The sequence below is a fragment of the Colletes gigas genome, unplaced genomic scaffold (genome assembly GCF_013123115.1).
Source record: "Colletes gigas isolate AHSC1104 unplaced genomic scaffold, ASM1312311v1 Colletes_gigas_Sc00029, whole genome shotgun sequence".
Classification (NCBI taxonomy): domain Eukaryota; kingdom Metazoa; phylum Arthropoda; class Insecta; order Hymenoptera; family Colletidae; genus Colletes; species Colletes gigas.
Window position 1 is genome coordinate 2218691 of NW_025106658.1, and position 19281 is coordinate 2237971.

At 35.4% G+C, this 19281-nt stretch overlaps 5 protein-coding genes across 8 annotated transcripts; 2 read left to right on the forward strand and 3 right to left on the reverse strand.

Moving 5' to 3' along the window:
- Nucleotides 1-87: 87 nt before the first annotated feature.
- On the reverse strand, nt 88-1323 carry LOC122401871 (eukaryotic translation initiation factor 3 subunit K). Its single transcript, XM_043404290.1, has 4 exons — nt 1134-1323; nt 813-1032; nt 467-686; nt 88-375 (listed from the first exon to the last, which is right to left on the reverse strand). Exons 1-4 carry the CDS (start codon nt 1184-1186, stop codon nt 218-220), a joined length of 651 nt encoding a protein of 216 aa, XP_043260225.1. The 5' UTR covers nt 1187-1323; the 3' UTR covers nt 88-217.
- A 293-nt stretch (nt 1324-1616) lies between these two features.
- LOC122401888 (GPN-loop GTPase 3) lies at nt 1617-2901 on the forward strand. The gene is made up of 3 exons (XM_043404311.1): nt 1617-1966; nt 2032-2228; nt 2316-2901. The coding sequence occupies exons 1-3, from the start codon at nt 1922-1924 to the stop codon at nt 2899-2901; spliced, it is 828 nt and encodes a 275-aa protein (XP_043260246.1). The 5' UTR covers nt 1617-1921.
- A 199-nt stretch (nt 2902-3100) lies between these two features.
- On the reverse strand, nt 3101-6049 carry LOC122401843 (PHD finger protein 12). 2 transcript variants are annotated; one of them, XM_043404238.1, is made up of 6 exons: nt 5940-6049; nt 5789-5865; nt 5480-5679; nt 4682-4956; nt 3584-4599; nt 3101-3481 (listed from the first exon to the last, which is right to left on the reverse strand). In XM_043404238.1, the coding sequence occupies exons 2-6, from the start codon at nt 5834-5836 to the stop codon at nt 3101-3103; spliced, it is 1920 nt and encodes a 639-aa protein (XP_043260173.1). In that variant the 5' UTR covers nt 5837-5865; nt 5940-6049. The 2 variants fall into 2 exon arrangements, with proteins under 2 accessions (XP_043260173.1, XP_043260174.1); XM_043404239.1 differs by having other exon boundaries at nt 5789-5874; nt 5940-5972.
- A 370-nt stretch (nt 6050-6419) lies between these two features.
- On the forward strand, nt 6420-18948 carry LOC122401847 (transcription factor stalky-like). 3 transcript variants are annotated; one of them, XR_006259468.1, is made up of 4 exons: nt 7378-7473; nt 7902-8004; nt 8078-8143; nt 18544-18948. XR_006259468.1 is itself a non-coding variant. In XM_043404246.1 (3 exons), coding segments are annotated over exons 1-3 (1530 nt in total). In that variant the 5' UTR covers nt 6420-6553; the 3' UTR covers nt 9503-9950. The 3 variants fall into 3 exon arrangements, 2 of the variants coding, with proteins under 2 accessions (XP_043260181.1, XP_043260182.1); XM_043404246.1 differs by lacking the exons at nt 7378-7473; nt 18544-18948 and adding an exon at nt 6420-6555 and having other exon boundaries at nt 8078-9950; XM_043404247.1 differs by lacking the exon at nt 18544-18948 and having other exon boundaries at nt 8078-9950.
- LOC122401869 (methyltransferase-like protein 7A) lies at nt 10206-12304 on the reverse strand. The gene is made up of 3 exons (XM_043404288.1): nt 11619-12304; nt 10918-11177; nt 10206-10561 (listed from the first exon to the last, which is right to left on the reverse strand). Exons 1-3 carry the CDS (start codon nt 11893-11895, stop codon nt 10301-10303), a joined length of 798 nt encoding a protein of 265 aa, XP_043260223.1. The 5' UTR covers nt 11896-12304; the 3' UTR covers nt 10206-10300.
- Nucleotides 18949-19281: the final 333 nt, after the last annotated feature.

The following is a 19281-nucleotide window of genomic DNA, read 5'->3' on the forward strand; positions in this document are numbered from 1 at the left end:
TTATCGACAAAATTTATTTGTATTAAAGTGGTGCAAAATTATTTTAAATAGTATGTATATCTTTTTACAATATTTATATGTGTTATGGCATTTTACACTGAAAAAGTATTGTAGCATTATAAAAATGAATTCAGGATTAGCGATACCGACATTATTTCGATACAAGAAAACCATACTGTATACAAAAAAAAAGAAACGTTTATTCAGATTGCAACTTTTAAAGACAGGCTGCCATTAGGCCAGCAACATTTTCAAAATCTATTTTTTCTGTAATATTTTTTGTTTTTATATTCTCATCTTGATTGGCGATAAAAATAATCGTTTTACTTTCCTCTTTCCATCCATACTTCTTTACCCAGTGTTTTAAGGTAGCATCTAAAATTACATTCAAAATTAGTTACTTTAAAAAATAAATTTATAAATTGGTTATTAAACCTCTGTAGTGTATTAAAGAAACAGATGTTACCATCAACATTGCCAAGAAGTTGTGCCAAGAGGCTTTTATCTATTGTTTGGAAAGTAATTCCCACTACATGACAAACAAATTTTCTTATCGAATCTTGGAATCCTACAATATTGTCGCAAAGGTCAGACATGGAGAGAACTCTGTCCCAAAAATGCTGAAAGTCACATTGTTCCAAAATACCTCCTAAATACATAATTTGATTAATAGGACTTTCTTGCATCTGTAAAAACAATTGTATTTTATTTATTAATTAACAGATTAATAACAGATATTAATTATAATACTGGTTTAGATCAGGTGTTAATGATCATTAACTGAGATAAAACCTCAACTACAAAAAAATTACAATTTTTTCACTGAGGAGACATTTGCACAGAACAAAATCTGTATGTGGTAGATTTGTCAGAGCCTTTAACAATATTTGACACGTAATATCCATGTCAAATTTATGTGGATTCAATTGATAGAGCTTCAAAACTGCTAAATTGGCTTCCAAATCATATGCATTTTCTCTTGATTGTATTTCAACATATTTTTCCAGAGTGGCTAAATGATCTGGATTATATCTAAAAAAATATAATAGTATAATTTGATATACACACATAAATCAGTAATCAGGTTGATTGCAAACAGCAAATGAGTTTGATTAAACATCAGAGAGAAGTACCTTTCAATGCCTTTTAACATTCCAGCCACAGTTTGACGCATTGCTTCAGCCATTTCGGTGATATAAAATATGTTTCTTAAATTTTTAGTTATAACGAAATAAAAACAGACTGTTCGTCTAATTTGTCGACAACACGTTTCACCAGGTTAAAGCAGTATGGCTAGATTTGGTATAATTGAGTGCATCGACAGTAACACTAGTAACGATGAATTTCCTTGGCGTTTAAGGGAGTGATGGGGAAAGCTGGCATATCGTACGCAAGACCCATGCTCCATGAGCAATTTGGCGCAATTTTGGGAAATCGAGAAGGCATAGAGATTCGAAATTGCATGTCATTGACACGAGATCGGATTTTAGCTGTTCAAGATCAAGAAGGAAAGATTAACATTCGCTTTCTTCATCGATTTCCCAAAGTTGCGTAAAATGCTGACCTAACGTAACATGTGGCTCGTGCATGTCGGCTTTTCCCGCCACTTCGTGAAACGTTAAGTAAGTTCGTCGTTAGTAGTGTCGTCGTCGATGCACTCGATCATGCCAAATCCAGCCACACTGATTCCTGATTATGTATGTTAACTGTTATGGTGGTTATAAAACACCGTTTTGTTAACATTTCATTAAATTCTGAAAAACCTAACCAAAAAGCAACACGAGTTAACCTTATCTCGCAGAAAATAATCAGGTTTGATAAACGTTAGATCATTACGCATGGTGAAGTCAAAACACGATCGAAGCACGCGAGTGCGTTCCATTTGATTTGTATCGTATTTATTTAACAATAAACGAATAAAATGAGGTACGCGCAACTTGTAATGGGACCAGCTGGTAGTGGGAAGGTACTTTCTTTTTGCATTTAAAATTATATAATTATTAAAATAATTGCCATTAATTTTTTCAATAGTCTACGTATTGTTCTGTCATGCAACAACATGCAGCCAATGAAGGGAAAGTGGTAGAAATAGTAAATTTAGATCCAGCGGCAGAATATTTTGATTACGAACCTCTAGTCGATATAAGAGAATTAATTCAGTTAGACGATGCTATGGAAGATGTAGAATTACAATTTGGACCCAATGGTGGTCTTGTGTTTTGCATGGAGTAAGTTAATTGAATTAATTTTTACACGTTTGTTAAATAATATACGTTATTCCAAAGTTTCGATTTCTTCCATAATTTTGTTCATAGGTATTTAGTAGAGAATTCATCGTGGTTAGAGGAAAAATTAGGAGACGTGGATGATGATTACATTATTTTCGATTGCCCGGGTCAGATAGAATTATATACACATATGACGGTCATTCGTCAATTGACAGTAATATTACAAAATCTAAATTTCCGTATTTGTGGAATATTTTTGGTAGACAGTCAATTTATGATCGATGGATCGAAATTTTTATCAGGCACCATGGCTGCCCTTAGTGTAATGATTAATTTAGAGTTACCACACGTTAATATTCTCAGTAAAATGGATTTATTGTCAAAAAGTGCAAGAAAACAATTAGATAAGTATTTAGAACCCGACCCGTACAGTTTATTAGCAGGCATGGAAACAGATTTTTGGAATGAAAAACATAGAAAACTTACAGAGGCTATAGGAAGACTGATAGATGACTATAGTTTAGTACGTTTTTATCCGTTACATATAAAAGACGAGGAGAGCGTCGCGGATATTAAATTAACGATCGACAATATTATTCAGTATGGAGAAGATGCTGATGTTAAAATCAGAGATTTTGATGAGCCTGATGATGATGATAAAGATAGAAATTAGGATAAAAAATGTATAATTATTTCATTAAATAAAGTATTTTTATGGTACATTTTTCCGGAATTAGTTTCTTTATGTTCATAGGAGAGGAAATAGGGTAAAATTTAAGAAAAATTACAAAATTTGTTTAATTAATTTAATTATTGTTAGCTTATGAAAATATCTGTACATGGAAATGGAGGAATATTTACAATGCAATGTTTCACCGTTCCAAATGTGCATTTATCGTATTAAATACAAATAATAGACACCCAAAAGCTAATGTTGACCCATGAGCAACAATAGCACTTCCTTCCCAACCCTCTTCTAAATGATGTGTATCTTGCATCTCGTATTTTGTTAAGTTACATTTACATAATACTCTCTTCCTTTCCGTTTGTTCTTGAGAAAGCAATACTTTTTCTTTAATAATAGCTTTCACTGCTTCCGTAGTTTCTTGTTCTTTAGTTATCGATTGTATTTTCTCATCAGTTTCTTCTTTTATTTGTTCTCTTGCCGTTTCGGTATAGTTACAAGAATAAAGTACATTATCAACCATTGTCCCATATTCGCTGTAATTTAATAATTCATAACGTTTTGTAACCTGCAAATAAAAATATACAAAATTACATATTTTTTAGCATTTGCTAAAAGCGTATAGTTCGATGATATAAAATAAGACAGAATAGCCTTTTCATATCATTACCTCATCGAAGAAAATAATAGCATGTTTTGAAGATGTATAGCTGCAGTTACCATAATTGGACAAAACTAAATCACAGTTTGGGCCACTTCCTATAGTTAGCGTTTTATGAAACATGAAAACAGGTGGTTTAGGTTTATGGTTTAATGAAAACAATGCAGCTCTAGCCATCATATGACAATTAATCGTGTGATAATTTTCTCCGTCTGAATCTAATATTTGCTCTAACCGTTGCAATGCTAATGCTTCCAATACTGGTCTTTCAAGTAACTGTACACCTTCTTTTACATCATAACTGAAACGTTCTGCATAATATTCGGCCGTACTATCGTCGTTACACCTATTTTCATCTACACTTTCTTCTTCTGCTTTCTCCTTACATTTAGTTTCATTATTTGTCTCCTCCTGATTATTTTCTTCTTTTATCTCATTACTCTTTTCAACTTCTTTTTCTACTTCCATCAATTCTTCTGTCTTCTTTATATCTGTGCATTCTACTTTAAGAGCTTTGCTATCATTGCTTTCTCTATCTTGTTCTTTAGTTTTCTTGGCTATTGGTTGTATGACAGCATCATGATAAAATCGTACAGGATCTAATTCTGGAGGGTGTTCATAGTGGAATTTTACAGAACAGGGAACCTTTACTCTTGTTCGACCATCCAATTTGACCTTTGTACGGAAAAGTGGGTTCGTTGCACGCGCTTTACGCAAAAAAGCTAACTTCACTGCATGTTGATCTATACGTTGATTGGCATATTTGTCCCAAAGCTTGATACGTTCTGTTACTCTACACGATGTCAATAGATTCTGGTCTATGAAATGATTTGGATGATTAGGACACATCCATCTACCAATAGGAAAAGCAGTTAGTGGAGGGTCTAAACAGTCTTGGTGAAAATACAATGGACAGTAATCACATGCAATTAAAGGCGCTTTTCTGCAACTACGCCCGCATTCGAAACATAAACGTGCTGGCAAAGGTACCATTAAATTGCTGTCCAAACAATGACTTTTTCCTACTAATATAAGAAAAAAGAGGATTATTATTGTCGAAATTAACGAGTGTAGTACATTTTTCTGATGAGCAATGAAATAACATACCATTATTATTTCCACATTGTTGCTTCCCTCTTCTACCCGAAACATAATCTACTTTATTACTACCAGGAAACATTATTGGTAATTGTAACTCTTTAGGCAATTCAAACTCTCTGGGATTAACTAGGGATGCTGCTAAAGCTAGTACCTCCAGAGCAGATTTCTTCTTGTTCTTTTCATTTCCTTTACTATCCAAAATATTTCTTTTCGAAGCACAGCGACAAGCATAACACAACCATTCTCCGTTAGGAATATCTGCTGGATCCACTGCTGGATAACTAGATAATTATATTTCATATTGTATTTCACGTTTTTTTTTTATTACAGAGTTATAATAAAGGTTTCATATAAATAGATATTAGGAAGTTTTTTTCATGATAAGCTATTGTGTAAATAATTACTTTTTAAATAAAATTTATCCACAGTATTGTTTAAAACTGTTATAGTAAATTCTTTTTATACAGGGTATTGAAAAAGTATAGGACAAGCTGAAACATGAAAATCCCTTATGTCAAAAGAAATTAAAAAGTTCTTTGTAATTTTGCTATTACAGGTTTCATTTTTGAGATAAGTACATTTAAAATTTCATAGTTCAACTCTTGACATGCACTATGGTATTATTAAGCGGCTGAGCAATCTTAGTCACATACACGCATTAATGCACAAGGAACTTGTGTCTGATGATTTTCAGATAAGAAACACGTGTGCTCTACAATATGATAACTATAGCAACTTTTTGTATGGAAAAGATTAAACCTGAATGAGTTTTGATTTCCTTTTTCTCGAGAAACTTGAACTCACTGGCATTGCAAATGATATGACGCAGGACATTTGTCACAGCATATAAGTTCTCCTCCATCCCTACAGGCATCACAGATATCATGATTATGACCTCGTCCTCGTCTTTTAAAATATGGATGTTTCTTCTCTTCCTTGTCTTTTTTATTTTTTGCTGTTTTTGAATCTTCTGATACGGGTGGTGCTATGAGAGCTTGAATTTGCTAAACGTACAAAGATCAAACAAAAAATGGGAATTTCTTACAACTAAATACTTTTATACATAAAAACAATCTTATTTCAATAAATTATTCATATTCCTTTTTTACTTACTGGCATTAATCCTCCGATCATCGGGAACCCATACTCTACGGTACCCATTTCGAAACAAGCTTTTGATTTTCAGAACCCTAAAATCACTTTTTCAAATAATTTTTCTCTTATTGCCATATAACATTTATTTGTGTAGAAATAACAGACCTACCCCCACTTTCTATTTTTCATATCCAAATTGGTTATGTTTAAAACTTAGAAAAAGAAGATACTAGATATATGGCCTCCATTTGTAGAAAATACCATGGATCGCACTGTGCCCTGTCGAGAAACGTGTAAAATAATTTTATAACATTAATTAGTTAATTATTTGTCATAGTCCAAAGAACTGTACGTAATTATTACATCAAAGAGAAATACTAAGAGAAGTATCGAAGAGAAAGGGACTTATAACGTGTAACATTAGGTTTTGGAGGGAAATTTCACTGTAATATTTAACATATTTTATTAATATATAAAATCCGTATATCTTTACAAAATAGCGAATGAATGGATATTTTTATTATGTTTATTAAATATCAAGTCATGGAAAGACATATGACAAAAGTATTAACAAATACATATATTCTATTGTTTCCTATCTCTTTATTCTTTTGTTAATCAAATTATTATTATGTCATTTCGAAGTTAAGTTTATTGAAATTTCTTTAAACTATCTGCACGTGAGATACAGTGTAAAAAGTGTTGGAAAAACTTTTAAATTATGATTTATAAGTTCGTGTCTATGCATGGTAACGATTGAAAATTCAAGACATCTGTCTGATAATGTAAGGATAATATATAACATTGCATTTTTTTAAACAGTTTCATTGAAATCAGAAGAATAAAATAACATTAAATATTGTGAACGATGGGAAATGTGTATTTTGTAGAATTAGAATAATGACGACGCAAAGCTTGAGCAAAAAGTCGATGACGTCATCGTCAATAGTTCGTTAGGATAGAAACGATTAAAACAAAAGTGTATCGAATAAATTAAACAGCGAAGTAAAAATATAAATCAGATTCTTCGAAAACCCTTCCATTTTAAACAAATTTTGAAAAGTTCGATGTATTAATTAACATCTGTAATGGTTGATGGCAGTTTATATCGATACATCGATGTTTCTTTATTTTTTGCCATCTAATAATAAATATTATAATTTATTATATTCGTCTATTGGGACGAGACATGCAGGGTGTTCGGCCATCTCTGGGGAAAATTGTAATGGGAAATTCTAGAGGCCAAAATACGACGAAAATCAAGAATATCAATTCGTTAAAAAGTTATTAACAATTAAATTCAAAACTTTCAAATCGTTCTGGAAAAATTATTTTCGGTTGTGGGGGTCAATTACGTTCATTTTTGGCGAATAAACATCCCCCCCCCCCAATCCTACGCATTTTGGAGGGAAAAGTTTAATACGACGGAACTTTAAACGTTAATAACTTTTTAAAGAAGCTTCAATCGACAAATTAGTATTTTTGATTTTCGTCTTATTTTGGCCTCTAGAATCTTCCATTAAATTTTTTCCCCAGAGGTAGCCGAACACCCTGTATACGAAAAATGCATATCAGATAACAGCTATTGATTCGTCATTTGGTGATGTCAATGTTGAATTTGTATGCGTTTCTGTAAATTTTTTGTTTCTTGTATTTTTTTCCTGTATTCCTATTTGTTATGTTATATTTGTTTAATTCGAATAGTATGTATATACTTTGCTTATCGTGGTATTTATATTTATGTTTAGAAAGCAATAAATTTCCCAATATATCAGTAAAAATAGAAATATAATACTGTAGCAATTATAACCAGTACGATGTTACGTGTGTTTGTTTGTAATTGGTAATTTGTTTTAGTTTAAAGTTCATCCAACTAATTATAAATCTTTTTACTAATTTTATCAATAATACATAGTATGGAGTCCAAATAATAACGTATTAGACTGTTTTTTCACAAACCAATGAGAATAGTTACGTTTTTGTTCTTTTAATCAAGCGATCTAGGAGAGTTAACCTTTTCGTACATAACAAATTCGTTTGAGACGATTGTTAGAAGAAAACTAGAGGCTCCCTAGATTTTTAAAATGGAATCTGATGTTATTTTACATGTATCAATATATATATGTTTCAGGATTATACATCTGAAAGGTTGTACATACGACGATGTAACTTCCGTGCTTATAAAGAAGAGGAAAGTCTTTTGGGATGAGTTCTTTTTTAAATATTCCCAAAAAGTATGGCTAAATTTTGATTTATTTGTGTCGGAAGATGTTTAAAAATAATAACAATGATTTTAATATGTTTTAGATGTCGTATGAAGTTGAAGATGAAGATATTGTCACGAGAGTATCGTCACGAATGAAAAAGAACTTGGTAAGTTCTACACAGCATTGGGTAAATACTGGTTATTTTCCTTATTCCATGTATAAAAAGTCAGATATGTGTTTAAAAACATGTTCTCGATATAAGAAAGTATCTTCAAATTTATTACATCGCCGTACCATAGAAGAGAAATCGATTAAAAACGATGAAAAACAAAGATTTTGTGAAAATTCCAATACCACCTCTGTCGATACTATGGCATATATATTGTCAAATATGAACAGAACAAATAAAGTTGAAACCATGGCTATCATAGAAGGAGCAAAACATAGTATATCAACAAATTCTCAGAATGTAATCTGTGAAAATACTGAGTTGATAAAACGTCTAGATAAAATGTCTAGAAAAAATTGTGGAGATCCAGTATCGAATGTTAATAATAATAATAATCAAATATGCTCTTTTGCACCTTCTTCTGAAAAAATAAAACAAGAAAAGAATGACCTACAAAAGACTAGAACTGCACTAGAGAAGAGTGTAGATACAAGTATTAACAAAATTCTGTTGCTTGATACGGTTAAAAAAGGCAAAGAATTGTTTCATGACTCTAAATCTCATTCCAATAAACAGTTCAGTGAGAATATTAATGTCAGTGGAGAAAGTAATTCGGATACACAGAATTCGATTACAAAGTCGTTGAATACCGAACAAAATGACTCGATAGAAAAAGACCCTATATTGCAAAATAGTCCCGTAACGGTGGGTCATCGTAGAAAACTGTATAGCGAAAGAAGATCACCTATCGATCTCGTCGATATGCAAATCGGTAACGAGAATATTACGATGTCTAAATTAACCCAGCATTTGCATTCAGCAATATATACTAAACCTGAAGTTAAAAAAGAGAATAGAACATCCGTGATAAGCAGATCAAAGAATCGCTTTTTCGTGTTAAATAAAAATTCCGAGAAGAATAACAACTCGCTCTATACAAATTCTACTGTTACAGATAGTTCGATGACAAATCAAAATTTATATATAGATAAATCTTTGTCAACTGATGTAGTTTGTTTAAGGCGGCTAACAGAAAATAGCGAATCAACATTTCCGAATTTATTGCTTGGTAAACCGGAAATCGAATACTTGTCCGACAATAGCAGTTATAGTTTAAACAGTATACAAATTTGTAAATGCGACAATTTTGATACTAGCGAAACCTATGACGACGAAGATAGTATCAAATCTGCTTCGATAGTAGAAACTAGAACGTTACGTTCCGATGAATCGGAAACAGTTTGTAAAGATAATCATGGCAATAATGTACGTATAGATAGCGATCAAAAGTGTTTTTTATCCGATGGCGATGACGAGTTTACAAACATTGTACAGAAGTATTACACAAACTGGTAGTAAGTCATCAAATTCCATGCAATATTGGGGCGAATGTAGTCTCAGCTTTTAAGAATCAATTTTTACGCTTCATTTTCTTCATCGTTCCCTGTTCATATTTATTCAGTATCGCCGGTTTAAAGCTTCAAGATCAATGGCTAGCTGCCCTTCTTTTCCAACGAATCATCGAGATTCATGGAAACGTTCGTAAGGAGAGTATAAGACTTTCGGGATCACAGATTTAATTGTACAAACAAACTCAATATTTTTCGAGTTACTCCCATTTAAAGCTGTCGAAGCCTTAAAGGATCATACAGATGGAAATCAGTTGGCAAAATGTCTGAATTTCATGTACGATGTTTCAATGCTTCCTAGTCATTTTCTTCTTGTTGATTTTTTGCTTTTTGTTGATGACTCTCTGTCGATCGATGGATCGCGTCCTGTTATCCTGTTTATGATCATTGACTTATGCGTTGACATGCTCGTTAACGATGTTAAATTTACAAGTACAAGCTATTAAACTTTATCAAAATTATCGCATGAGGGTATTATAGTATGTTATCTGATGAGTACTGTAGTTAGAAAAATTGTGATTTTTTTATTATCAGTTATTATTAGTATGTACATAAGTATAGAGAGACAGAAGATCGTAGATCTGTGCTAGACTTTGCATGTATTTGTTAATTTTTTCTGCAAAGTCGATCGAATTTTATCACTTTTTTTAAATAACGGAATTCAGGAAGGTAATCGAAAACAGATTTGATGTTTTATACAAATTTTATTAGGAAATCGATATATATATTTTTAATAGATTTTTAACTATCGAACGGCTACGCCAAGTATATGCTCCCTCGAAAGAATCAGTTGAAACGTATGGGACACGTAGCCTTCGAGAGTAAATGTGTCCCATGTGATGCGATCGAAGCCAACATTTTTAATGTGCGCTATAGGATCGAAATCCAGGTGACAGCCTCCAAAGAACGAAGGCCATACTCCTGTCCGTGATAATACTTTCTGTAACCATCGTATGAAAATACCTTTGCTCTCAGGCACGTGTTCTATAAACAAATATTGACCACCCTGAAAACAAATAACAGTCCAAATGAATATATTTTATAAACGTATGTACACATATAAGTATTAGTTATTTTAAAAAGAGACGAATATAAATACAAAGCTATTAACGATGTTTTAAAATTACAAATTGTGTCCAGCTTTCTTTCTACGCTTTTATACTTTTCATGGCATCGTATATTTTGATCTAATCGGTTCTGTATCGAGTATTGAATTTAAAATGTAAAACTATTTTCATTTCTTCGCGATATTTTTAGGGATGTGAAAGCAGAGGATTTCAATCTTAAAAATGATACGAATACGATACCATGTGCATAGTAGAAGCAGCGACCTAATATCACCATAAACGCTAATTATATTACCGGTGCCAGGACTCTGTGAATCTCTCGAAGCGTTGATTCTATCGAGGTCACTGAACACAATGATCTTGTAGTTACAACCACGTCAACATGCCCTGTTGATACATCTTTCAGGGAACAGCCATCGCCAACGATCAGTCGTTCGATAATAATATGCGAAAACTGCCAGGAACGATTTCCGTTTATCAGATAATCGGCCAGTTTCAGATTACGGTCAACGCAAATCAAATGCGTATTATCCGGATAAAATTGTATATTTTCACCTGCAATCGTTACCATTAGTTTACACGGGTAAAGAGAATCTTCAATTGCAGTTTTAGTTATGAAAAATTTTGTTTTAACGATTCGTGAGCCGTTCGAACGTCATCTTCATAATGAGAGGAATGTATCAGTAGCTAAACAAAGAAATTTTAAATACTAAATTCTGAGAAACTATAGAGAATATATCAATAGAAGAATGCATAAAAAAAGATTTTGCACAAACAGAGAATTTCGTTTCAAAAACTAATTCGAATAAAAACTGATGCTTATCTTAAATTCCTTGGGGGAGGCTTCGAACTACATAGTACCAAGCGTTAGATAGAAATCGAAACGTTACGTTATGGAAAAACAGAGATATGTCGTTTTACTCTGCTTTTCTTTAACCATGGAAATAGATTATCATTTCCTGCACGTTCTCTGACAGTTTTAGCTAATAAACGTACCAGTTTTAACACCAATTTCTAGTACACGAATGCAACCCATTGACCGTAGTCTGCTGTCATTGGAAATAATATGCTGCAGCAATTCGAACAAATTTTTCTTATATTGCGACGAAAGTTCCGCGCATTCTACTTCGAATCCTGTCAGACAGGACTTGTAAACGCTTCTCTGTAGATCGGACCATTTGGACGATATCCAAAATATCGCGTAAGTGAAAACGAACGACACGAATCCGTAATTCGTGATTATATCGCGTACCCACAGGTCACTATTGCTCATCTTTTCTTATGTTTAAAGTCTTGTCTCCTCAAAACTCAAGTCGACTTCTTAAACGACACATTCGCGTTTACTTTGAACGTCCCGAGGTCCGCGGTTCTTCTTTTCGTAGTTCCATCGCAAATAACCGATCGACAAAGTTAATTATTTCCACTGTCTTTCGATACCAAACGCTCGTTGTTCGTTAATTCTACTTTATTATAGAAACATTGCTCACAACAGAGTACAAACGTAAAGTTTGGGCACATATGTAACTTTTACACGACCAGCGCTCACTGAACTGGTATAAATACTCCCGTTTCCAAGCTAATCGTTTATGATAAGATAAGTCTTATAACTATATTTTCTGAATATGTAATTTCGTCTCGGAATAAATGCTTCTCGCCGGCGTGGAATCGTAAATAAAATTTAAGAAGATTCGAAGTATTTTGTTGTTACGGGAGTATCTTATAATTCTTCGTTCGGTAATGCCGAATTGCTTAATTTTCATTTTTGTCCGCTCGATAATTTTGTTTGCCGCAATAAAACACAAGCTCACGAAGATGCAACGTGTTGCGAAATAATTGGGTGAAAGGGCATCGGATGCATTGCTTGTTGGAAATTAAAATCGAATTTACCGAAACATTTTTTCCCGGCATTTATCAGTTCACGGTCGACGTGTTTTGTTGTGAACAATTCCGATAATCCGACTTCGAGGAAAACCGTAAAACTTTTGACCACAGATCAACCGGAACACCAGTTATCCGTAACTTGTAATAATTATTGAGCACAAAGGATCCGGAGACAATGGGAAAGTTATAAAAATAGAAGCTCAAGCTTACGGTGCTTCATATTTTATATTTCTATCGAAGGACTCGATCTTCGAGATGACAATGATAACTAGACTGCGGATCTTTATGCAAATTCACATTTTTAATAATAGAATTAATGAGATTGGAGCTTTGTAGATGATTGTCTCAACCTTTAAATATAATAATTCGTATCTTACGTATTTCTTATATTTTTGAGGATTAAAATTTCCCATAAATGCATAAACATCCGCAGTCTAATGATAACTATTATATAATTACGAGTGTCGTTTCGTTCCTAATAGTATAAATAAAAAAGCTATAAATATTGATCTGAAAATGTATTCTTTCCGGGTTGTAAATGAGAGAGAGAGAGAGAGAGGGTGATGTATAAAGTTTGATCGGAGAGAAAACAATTCGGCTGCTACAGCAAAAGGCAAAACAATGGGCCGGCGTTTTCGAAATGCGAGAAAGTGCGTTCGTAAGTTAACAAAGAGGAAACCAGCCAGCGGGCAGAGAGAAAAACGCTCGAGACGAACATATCGAAGCTAGGGGAGCGTGATTCTTTGTCACTCGAGTTTTAAGAGTGACCACAAACAAAACGGGCTCGATCAATTTAGTCTCTCGAGCGAGTGCGTGCATTCGTTTTCCTTTTGCCCGTGGCTCTTGAACGCGCGTACGTACACGCATCGTGCATCAGTCTATGCGTTTCACATGCGCGAAACTCGAAATTCCCTTCATTCGGAAGCATTTCGCTAGCCCAGGAGAGGCGTTTTGTTGTTAGCATTGGGGAGGAGAGAAGGCCGACCGTTTTCGTAATGGCTCGTTGATTCCGGAGAATCGCCGTAAAAAAATCATACATACGTCTTTCCTCATCTATTCTTCGATGTCTTTCCTCTCGTCGATGCTAGGCGATCGAGTTTTTCGAACAGAAACGCTCTACTTCTATGATAGAGTCGTCTCCCTAATGCTTCTAATGATAGAGTCATCTCCCTATCAATTCTGGTCATTAAACGTTCGTACGTGAGATTAATCAAAGTTCCTCGAAAACGTGTAAATTAAGTTTAACAATAGGCAAACTAGTTCACCTTCACGAATTTTTTTCTCGAAAATGCGTAGGTTTTCGGGGGTATGTCTATTCACCAAAAATGATTGTAATTGACCCCTGCAAACGACAATATTTTTTTCAGAATGATTTGAAATTTTTAATTTCGTCGAAAAATTTCACACCTACTCGAATTTTTATCTCAAAAGTGGTTAGGATTACGGGGGTATGTGTAATGAACAAAAATGATTGCAATTGACCCCTGCAAACGAAAATATTTTTTTCGGAATGATTTGAAATATTTAATTTCGTCGAAAAATTTCATACCTTCTCGAATTTTTTTCTCGAAAGTGGTTAGGATTTCAGGGGTATGTTTAATGACCAAAAATGATTGTAATTGACCCCTGCAAACGAAAATAATTTTTTCGAAACGATTTGAAACTTTTCGATTTCGCTGAAAAATATAGGCACCTACCCCCTGTCGATTTTCCTTAAAAATCAGTTTTTCATTTTTAATAACTTTATTTGACGCCCTATAGAAAAGTTGTCTAATACTTTTTTGTAGGTACCCATGGGCTCTACTTCAGAAATAAATTTCAATCAAATCCATTCACTATTATAGGAGTTATGGCTGTTTGAAAATTGGACCATTTTTATGGGGTTTTTCTCTCTTTACGGGGTCAAGGGTCAACTTTTCGAATATTTTTACGATTTCTACATATTCTCCGCTAAAATACGCGTAGTTTGCTTTTTTAAACATTGAAATCGTCCAATCCGTTCAGGAGTTATGACGTTTCAAAGATTCGCATGAAATTTCAGAGGTGCATTTCTGGCCTCGCATTAGATTTTCGGTAAGGAATTTTTTTCTCGAAAGTGCGTAGGATTTCGGGGGTATATGTAATGACCAAAAGTGTTTGTAATCGACCCCTGCAACCGAAAATAATTTTTTCACAAGGATTTGAAATTTTTTTTTTTCGCCGAAAAATTCAGGAACGATTTGAAATTATATTTTATATATATTAATATATTTATTTGTTACAAAAGCGTTGTTGCGAATACTATAAAGGACATTAAATTAATTATTTAAAAAAATGAATAGATCGATGAAACGAATTCTTTTCAATTTAAGGTTCACTTTGTTGTCTGCTCGATTACAAAGAATTTCGTTACTTTTTGCTCCCCGTTTTCTGCCGTTCAAGGATGCCCGTAGGCACGTCAGCAATTTTAAGTTGGACACGTACAACCGCATGAACAATTCTTCGAGTGCCTCGACGGCTTATTGGCGAGCACGAAGTGAGACGCCCACCTATCTGTTCGATCTTTCAAAGGTGAAAAATATTTAAATGCTGTCGTAGCTACTGCCACGCTATCTTACGCACTTGTAACACACATTACCGTATTTCTCCACGCGTTTCTTGCGCGAATCGATCGATGAACGAAACTTTTCAACCGCGTGTTTTACAACAAACACTTGTAAACAGTGGTTACGAACAATGAAGTAGTTGCAAACAGTACGAAAGATAGATTACCCAATGGATCATTATAATGGAGCGTTCTTCGGAAAATTGTAGGCTTGCGTCGACCAAAGTTAGTAGTAAAAATGTACCGTATGCGGTTCTGTATATTTATATAAACAATTAGTAATTTTATTGCGAATTTGCATGTATGTATTTATGCGTCACTCCACTGAAAACGGAAGAAAACGTATTTTTCTATCTCTATTGCAATTAAAAAGACGAAGCGTGCACTTCTTCGTTCGATAAAAGATGAAGGGACTCTTGAAATGAGTTCTGTGCAAGCTTTACGACTATGTCGATATTAAAAATAAATATTTCTCCTTGCGGAGTCACTTCCGGTGGATGACGTAAATGTGGAACCACTGTAAGTATTTTCGCTTCCTACAATACATATATTCAGCGAAACACGACGCCGTGAGGCATACAAGACGTACTTGAGAAGCTCTTTTTTTCAAGTGTCGCCACGGCAGCGAAGTCGACGGCATTGTCTCCATTGTTGGCGAATCGTAATCAATATTTTCACAATATGGCGCCATTGTCCTTAGCACGAGCAAGGTGCAAGGGTTCTTCGTATGTTCTGTGAAGCTTTTATCCCTCAACACTACCGTTTCATCATTATTTAAGTAGTACTGCAAACTAAAATGAAATATCGCCAAGGAAACTGTAACATTTGCATCGGCGTATCTTAAGTCGCGATGACTTTTGGAAGAAGTGTTCCATCGTTTAGGTTTATTTAAGGTACCCCGTATCCACGTCATGAGTCATTGATTAGCAATGATCGAGCTCTCGTTATAGATCACTGGTTACCAATCAGAGCTGTTTGAATTGTTCGGTCGAATAATTAAAAGCTAGGAGAATCAAGGGGGGTAAAAGCTAGGGGTTCAAACGATAGCCTGTATCCCCACTGATGTTATTAGGGTGCTTAATAACTAAAAAAAAAGAACAATATTTTTAACAGATCAATTTTATAGTACTCGATTTTTCAACGAATTTCTATTCAAAATTAATTCCGGTATTAAGGTAAAAAAAATTGCAAATATCTTTAGCGAGAGGTCAATAGTTCATGCTACTCCACCTTCATGTTACCTGTTTTCTTGTCGCGTGGCTAAAACGCTAGATGGCATTACTACAACGGTGTCTAGGAGTTCATCAATTAGACCAGGAAGAATTTATTATTAAAAAAGAAACGTAACATTATGGAAAATTAAAGAAATCTTCGATCTTAATATTCCGAGAGATCTAGTCGTTTTAATACGACCGAGTCTTTGGCGAAAATCGGGATAATTAAATCGATACAAGATCCACACAGCGTTAGAATGTTTCGAACATTTATAAATGGCAACGTAAGACTTCAAACAAATTGTTGAAGCTCTATGTTAAGTTAAGGATAAAAAACTAGTTTTCTTAGGGACTTAGATATTCATTTAACGTCCAAATATCGAAGTTATATTTTCTGTATTGTGAGAAGCGTCGCGTGGTAGATGGTCGCGTTAGGTACCGGCACTTCATCGTAAAGTAATAAATGCATTAACCGGAGTCGACAATGCGTTTATCGTCAAACAAGTCGTAAACGATTACAATACTCGGAGGAAACTCAAGATCAAGTAAAAGAATGCCGTGAAACTAGCAGGCCGTGATTTTGATTTACGAGGAGCGCTTATTTCCGAGGTTACGGCAACACGCTGACACGAGGACACGATTTTCCTCCCGATTCTTGCTTTCCAACGCCTTGAAAACTTATTCGAACAAAATCTAGTATCTACCAAGAATTTGGATAATAAATTTTAATAATTTCAACATGTTGAGCAACCGAGATGATATAGAAAGCACTATAAGATAGAAAACTCGAATGGCGGCCATGACAGTTCTATATTACGTAGAAATATTGCACGGAATTGTGGGAATTTCAGACAGAAGCCGACTGTTTTCCCGACAGGGGAAAGTTTTAAAAGAAAATATGGTATTTGTCAGGAGGGGGGGGGGGGGGGGGGGGGACAGAGGCTACTTCGCGTACGGTTTCCGAGGAGGAGTTCCGAACCCGGAATCTTTTCCTCGAAAGATCGGTGTCGGTAAAGGAGACTGCCAGGAGTTTGGTCTCGGGCGAGGGGTTCGTCGGCTCTCTCTGTAGTTCGATCGTGGGCGGAGCGTCGCGGCGCGCGGCGTCGTGTGTGAAGCAGAAATTGTCAATGGACGGTATTGTTCGCACGGCGGTGCGTGGCGGGAAATAATAAATGGCCGAACTGCCATGGAACAGACCCGTAAAAACGCACGACGTCGGGCAACACCCTCTTTTTTTCGTCGATACCGTTAATGGGGCACGATCTTTTGCACCCTCCTTTATTGCCAATACCTACAGACACCTCTGGCTCGATCAAAATGAAACCTATTCAGCTGATCAGCCTCCAAGAAAATCCAATCCAAGGAAATATCGTTTGAACTACGCCGCATCTTCGTTTTCACCCTTTTCTTTTCTTTTCTCGTCCTCGTTTCTCCTACGATGATAATCTCTCGACAGATAAAAAATTGTCAATTAGAAGAAGCTGTAGCGTGTATATTCCAGGTCACAATTCTAGTAGGTTGAATAGGTTGAAATAATTGCGACGGTTCGTTAAATTGGTCGCGCCACCCGTAGCTGGAACACCGTCGACAATAAGAGTTTCTCGGGACGAGGATCGCGAGCAGAAAGTGCCGTCATGATAGGGTATTAGTGTTTTACGACATCGCATTATTCGTGCCCGTCACGGGTGTCGTTGGAAATCTGTTTCCATCTATGGCAGACGAACGCGCGACGTTCCTTTCGGGGCCAGAGGCATGCGACTTTAGGGGGGAAAAATGCGACTTTGTCGTTTACGAGATGACTATTGATCTAGACTTCCATTGTTCCCGGACGTTCCAAAGGGAACGACAGGAAACTGCGACGCTTCCACGCGGTAGTCATCCTTTTTCAGAACCAGCCTCCATAGGCTCGGGGATGTTTAACCGTGACGCAATGAACATCAGTAATTTACAACCCTAGTCTTTGACCGCCTGCTGTTCTCTTCGGACTTTTACGAACTCCGAATACCTTCGACACCTAGTTATGCGCGTTAATTGTTTCATACATTTCCAAATTTTCACGCACCTGCTCGCTTACCATTTATTTAACAAACTTTTATCTTTGTCATTATACGATTCATGGACTATATTATCAGTAGACTACGGATGTTTATGCATTTATAAAACATAAGACATACTTCAAGCAAGATACGAATATTTATGCACCTCCTAAGATTCAAATTTCATTTTTATATTTATATTTCAGATTCCTTGACGGACGAGGAAACGTAACGAAAATCTCTGCCAGCCAAGAATAACAAATTGAATTCGAAAGGCCGCCTATTCTTCGTCCCGTTCTCCACGCTGGATTTTCGTACCTGAAAAGCACCGAATAGTAACGTCGCCGGCGTGGATTTCATTTCCACCATCGCCTACGAGGCAGCTACTTTTCCTAGGAGCATCTGGATGCAGGATAAAGGTCCACCACCGCCACAAACAAAAGCTCTCACAAATTGACAGCTCCGCCCCCGGGAAGAAAGAAGCCGGGGGCCGACGCCGACAATACTCTGGCATGTTTTTCAATATTTAGTCATCATGACTTTTCGTCGGGCCTTTCGGACGAAATCTCCGCGTCGAATTGGAAACTAGATAATTCAATTAGAGAACAGCTGCCGCCCTGGGTCCATACGCGCAGGTAGGAGCCGTTTCGGGATTACGAAGACGCGGGAATCGAGAGGAAAAAAAGACGGTTTTCACCCTCGATATTTAGCCCCCCGGTGCCCCACGATGTGTTTATTTGCACCTCGACGTTTCCTCCCTTTCCTCGTCCATCAGGCTAAGTCAATATTCAAATTAATTACAGCGACTCCTATGCACATGTACGCTCTGGGACAAAAAGACATCTTATCTCTTCATCGAAAAATCTAGAGTAATATTAACAGTTTAATAATTGAACGTGTCAACATAAATACATACACCACGGTTCAGTTAATCGGGGGAAGAC

Bases quoted from the DNA above. Each gene is read 5' to 3' on its own strand.
- LOC122401871 (XM_043404290.1), bottom strand. From the start codon at position 1,186: ATGGCTGAAGCAATGCGTCAAACTGTGGCTGGAATGTTAAAAGGCATT. The intron at 687-812 runs GTAATTTTTTTG...TTGTTTTTACAG, and splicing joins GTCTCCTCAGTGAAAAAATT to ATGCAAGAAAGTCCTATTAA. The intron at 376-466 runs GTAACATCTGTT...ATGTAATTTTAG, and splicing joins ACTTCTTGGCAATGTTGATG to ATGCTACCTTAAAACACTGG.
- LOC122401888 (XM_043404311.1), top strand. From the start codon at position 1,922: ATGAGGTACGCGCAACTTGTAATGGGACCAGCTGGTAGTGGGAAG. The intron at 1,967-2,031 runs GTACTTTCTTTT...TTTTTTCAATAG, and splicing joins GACCAGCTGGTAGTGGGAAG to TCTACGTATTGTTCTGTCAT. The intron at 2,229-2,315 runs GTAAGTTAATTG...TTTTGTTCATAG, and splicing joins GGTCTTGTGTTTTGCATGGA to GTATTTAGTAGAGAATTCAT.
- LOC122401843 (XM_043404238.1), bottom strand. From the start codon at position 5,836: ATGGGTACCGTAGAGTATGGGTTCCCGATGATCGGAGGATTAATGCCA. The intron at 4,957-5,479 runs GTGAGTTCAAGT...ATAATTATCTAG, and splicing joins TCATATCATTTGCAATGCCA to TTATCCAGCAGTGGATCCAG. The intron at 4,600-4,681 runs GTATGTTATTTC...TTCTTATATTAG, and splicing joins ACAATGTGGAAATAATAATG to TAGGAAAAAGTCATTGTTTG.
- LOC122401847 (XM_043404246.1), top strand. The intron at 8,005-8,077 runs GTATGGCTAAAT...AATATGTTTTAG, and splicing joins TTTTTAAATATTCCCAAAAA to ATGTCGTATGAAGTTGAAGA.
- LOC122401869 (XM_043404288.1), bottom strand. From the start codon at position 11,895: ATGAGCAATAGTGACCTGTGGGTACGCGATATAATCACGAATTACGGA. The intron at 11,178-11,618 runs GTACGTTTATTA...TAACGATTGCAG, and splicing joins AGAAATTGGTGTTAAAACTG to GTGAAAATATACAATTTTAT. The intron at 10,562-10,917 runs GTAATATAATTA...ATTTGTTTTCAG, and splicing joins TTCACAGAGTCCTGGCACCG to GGTGGTCAATATTTGTTTAT.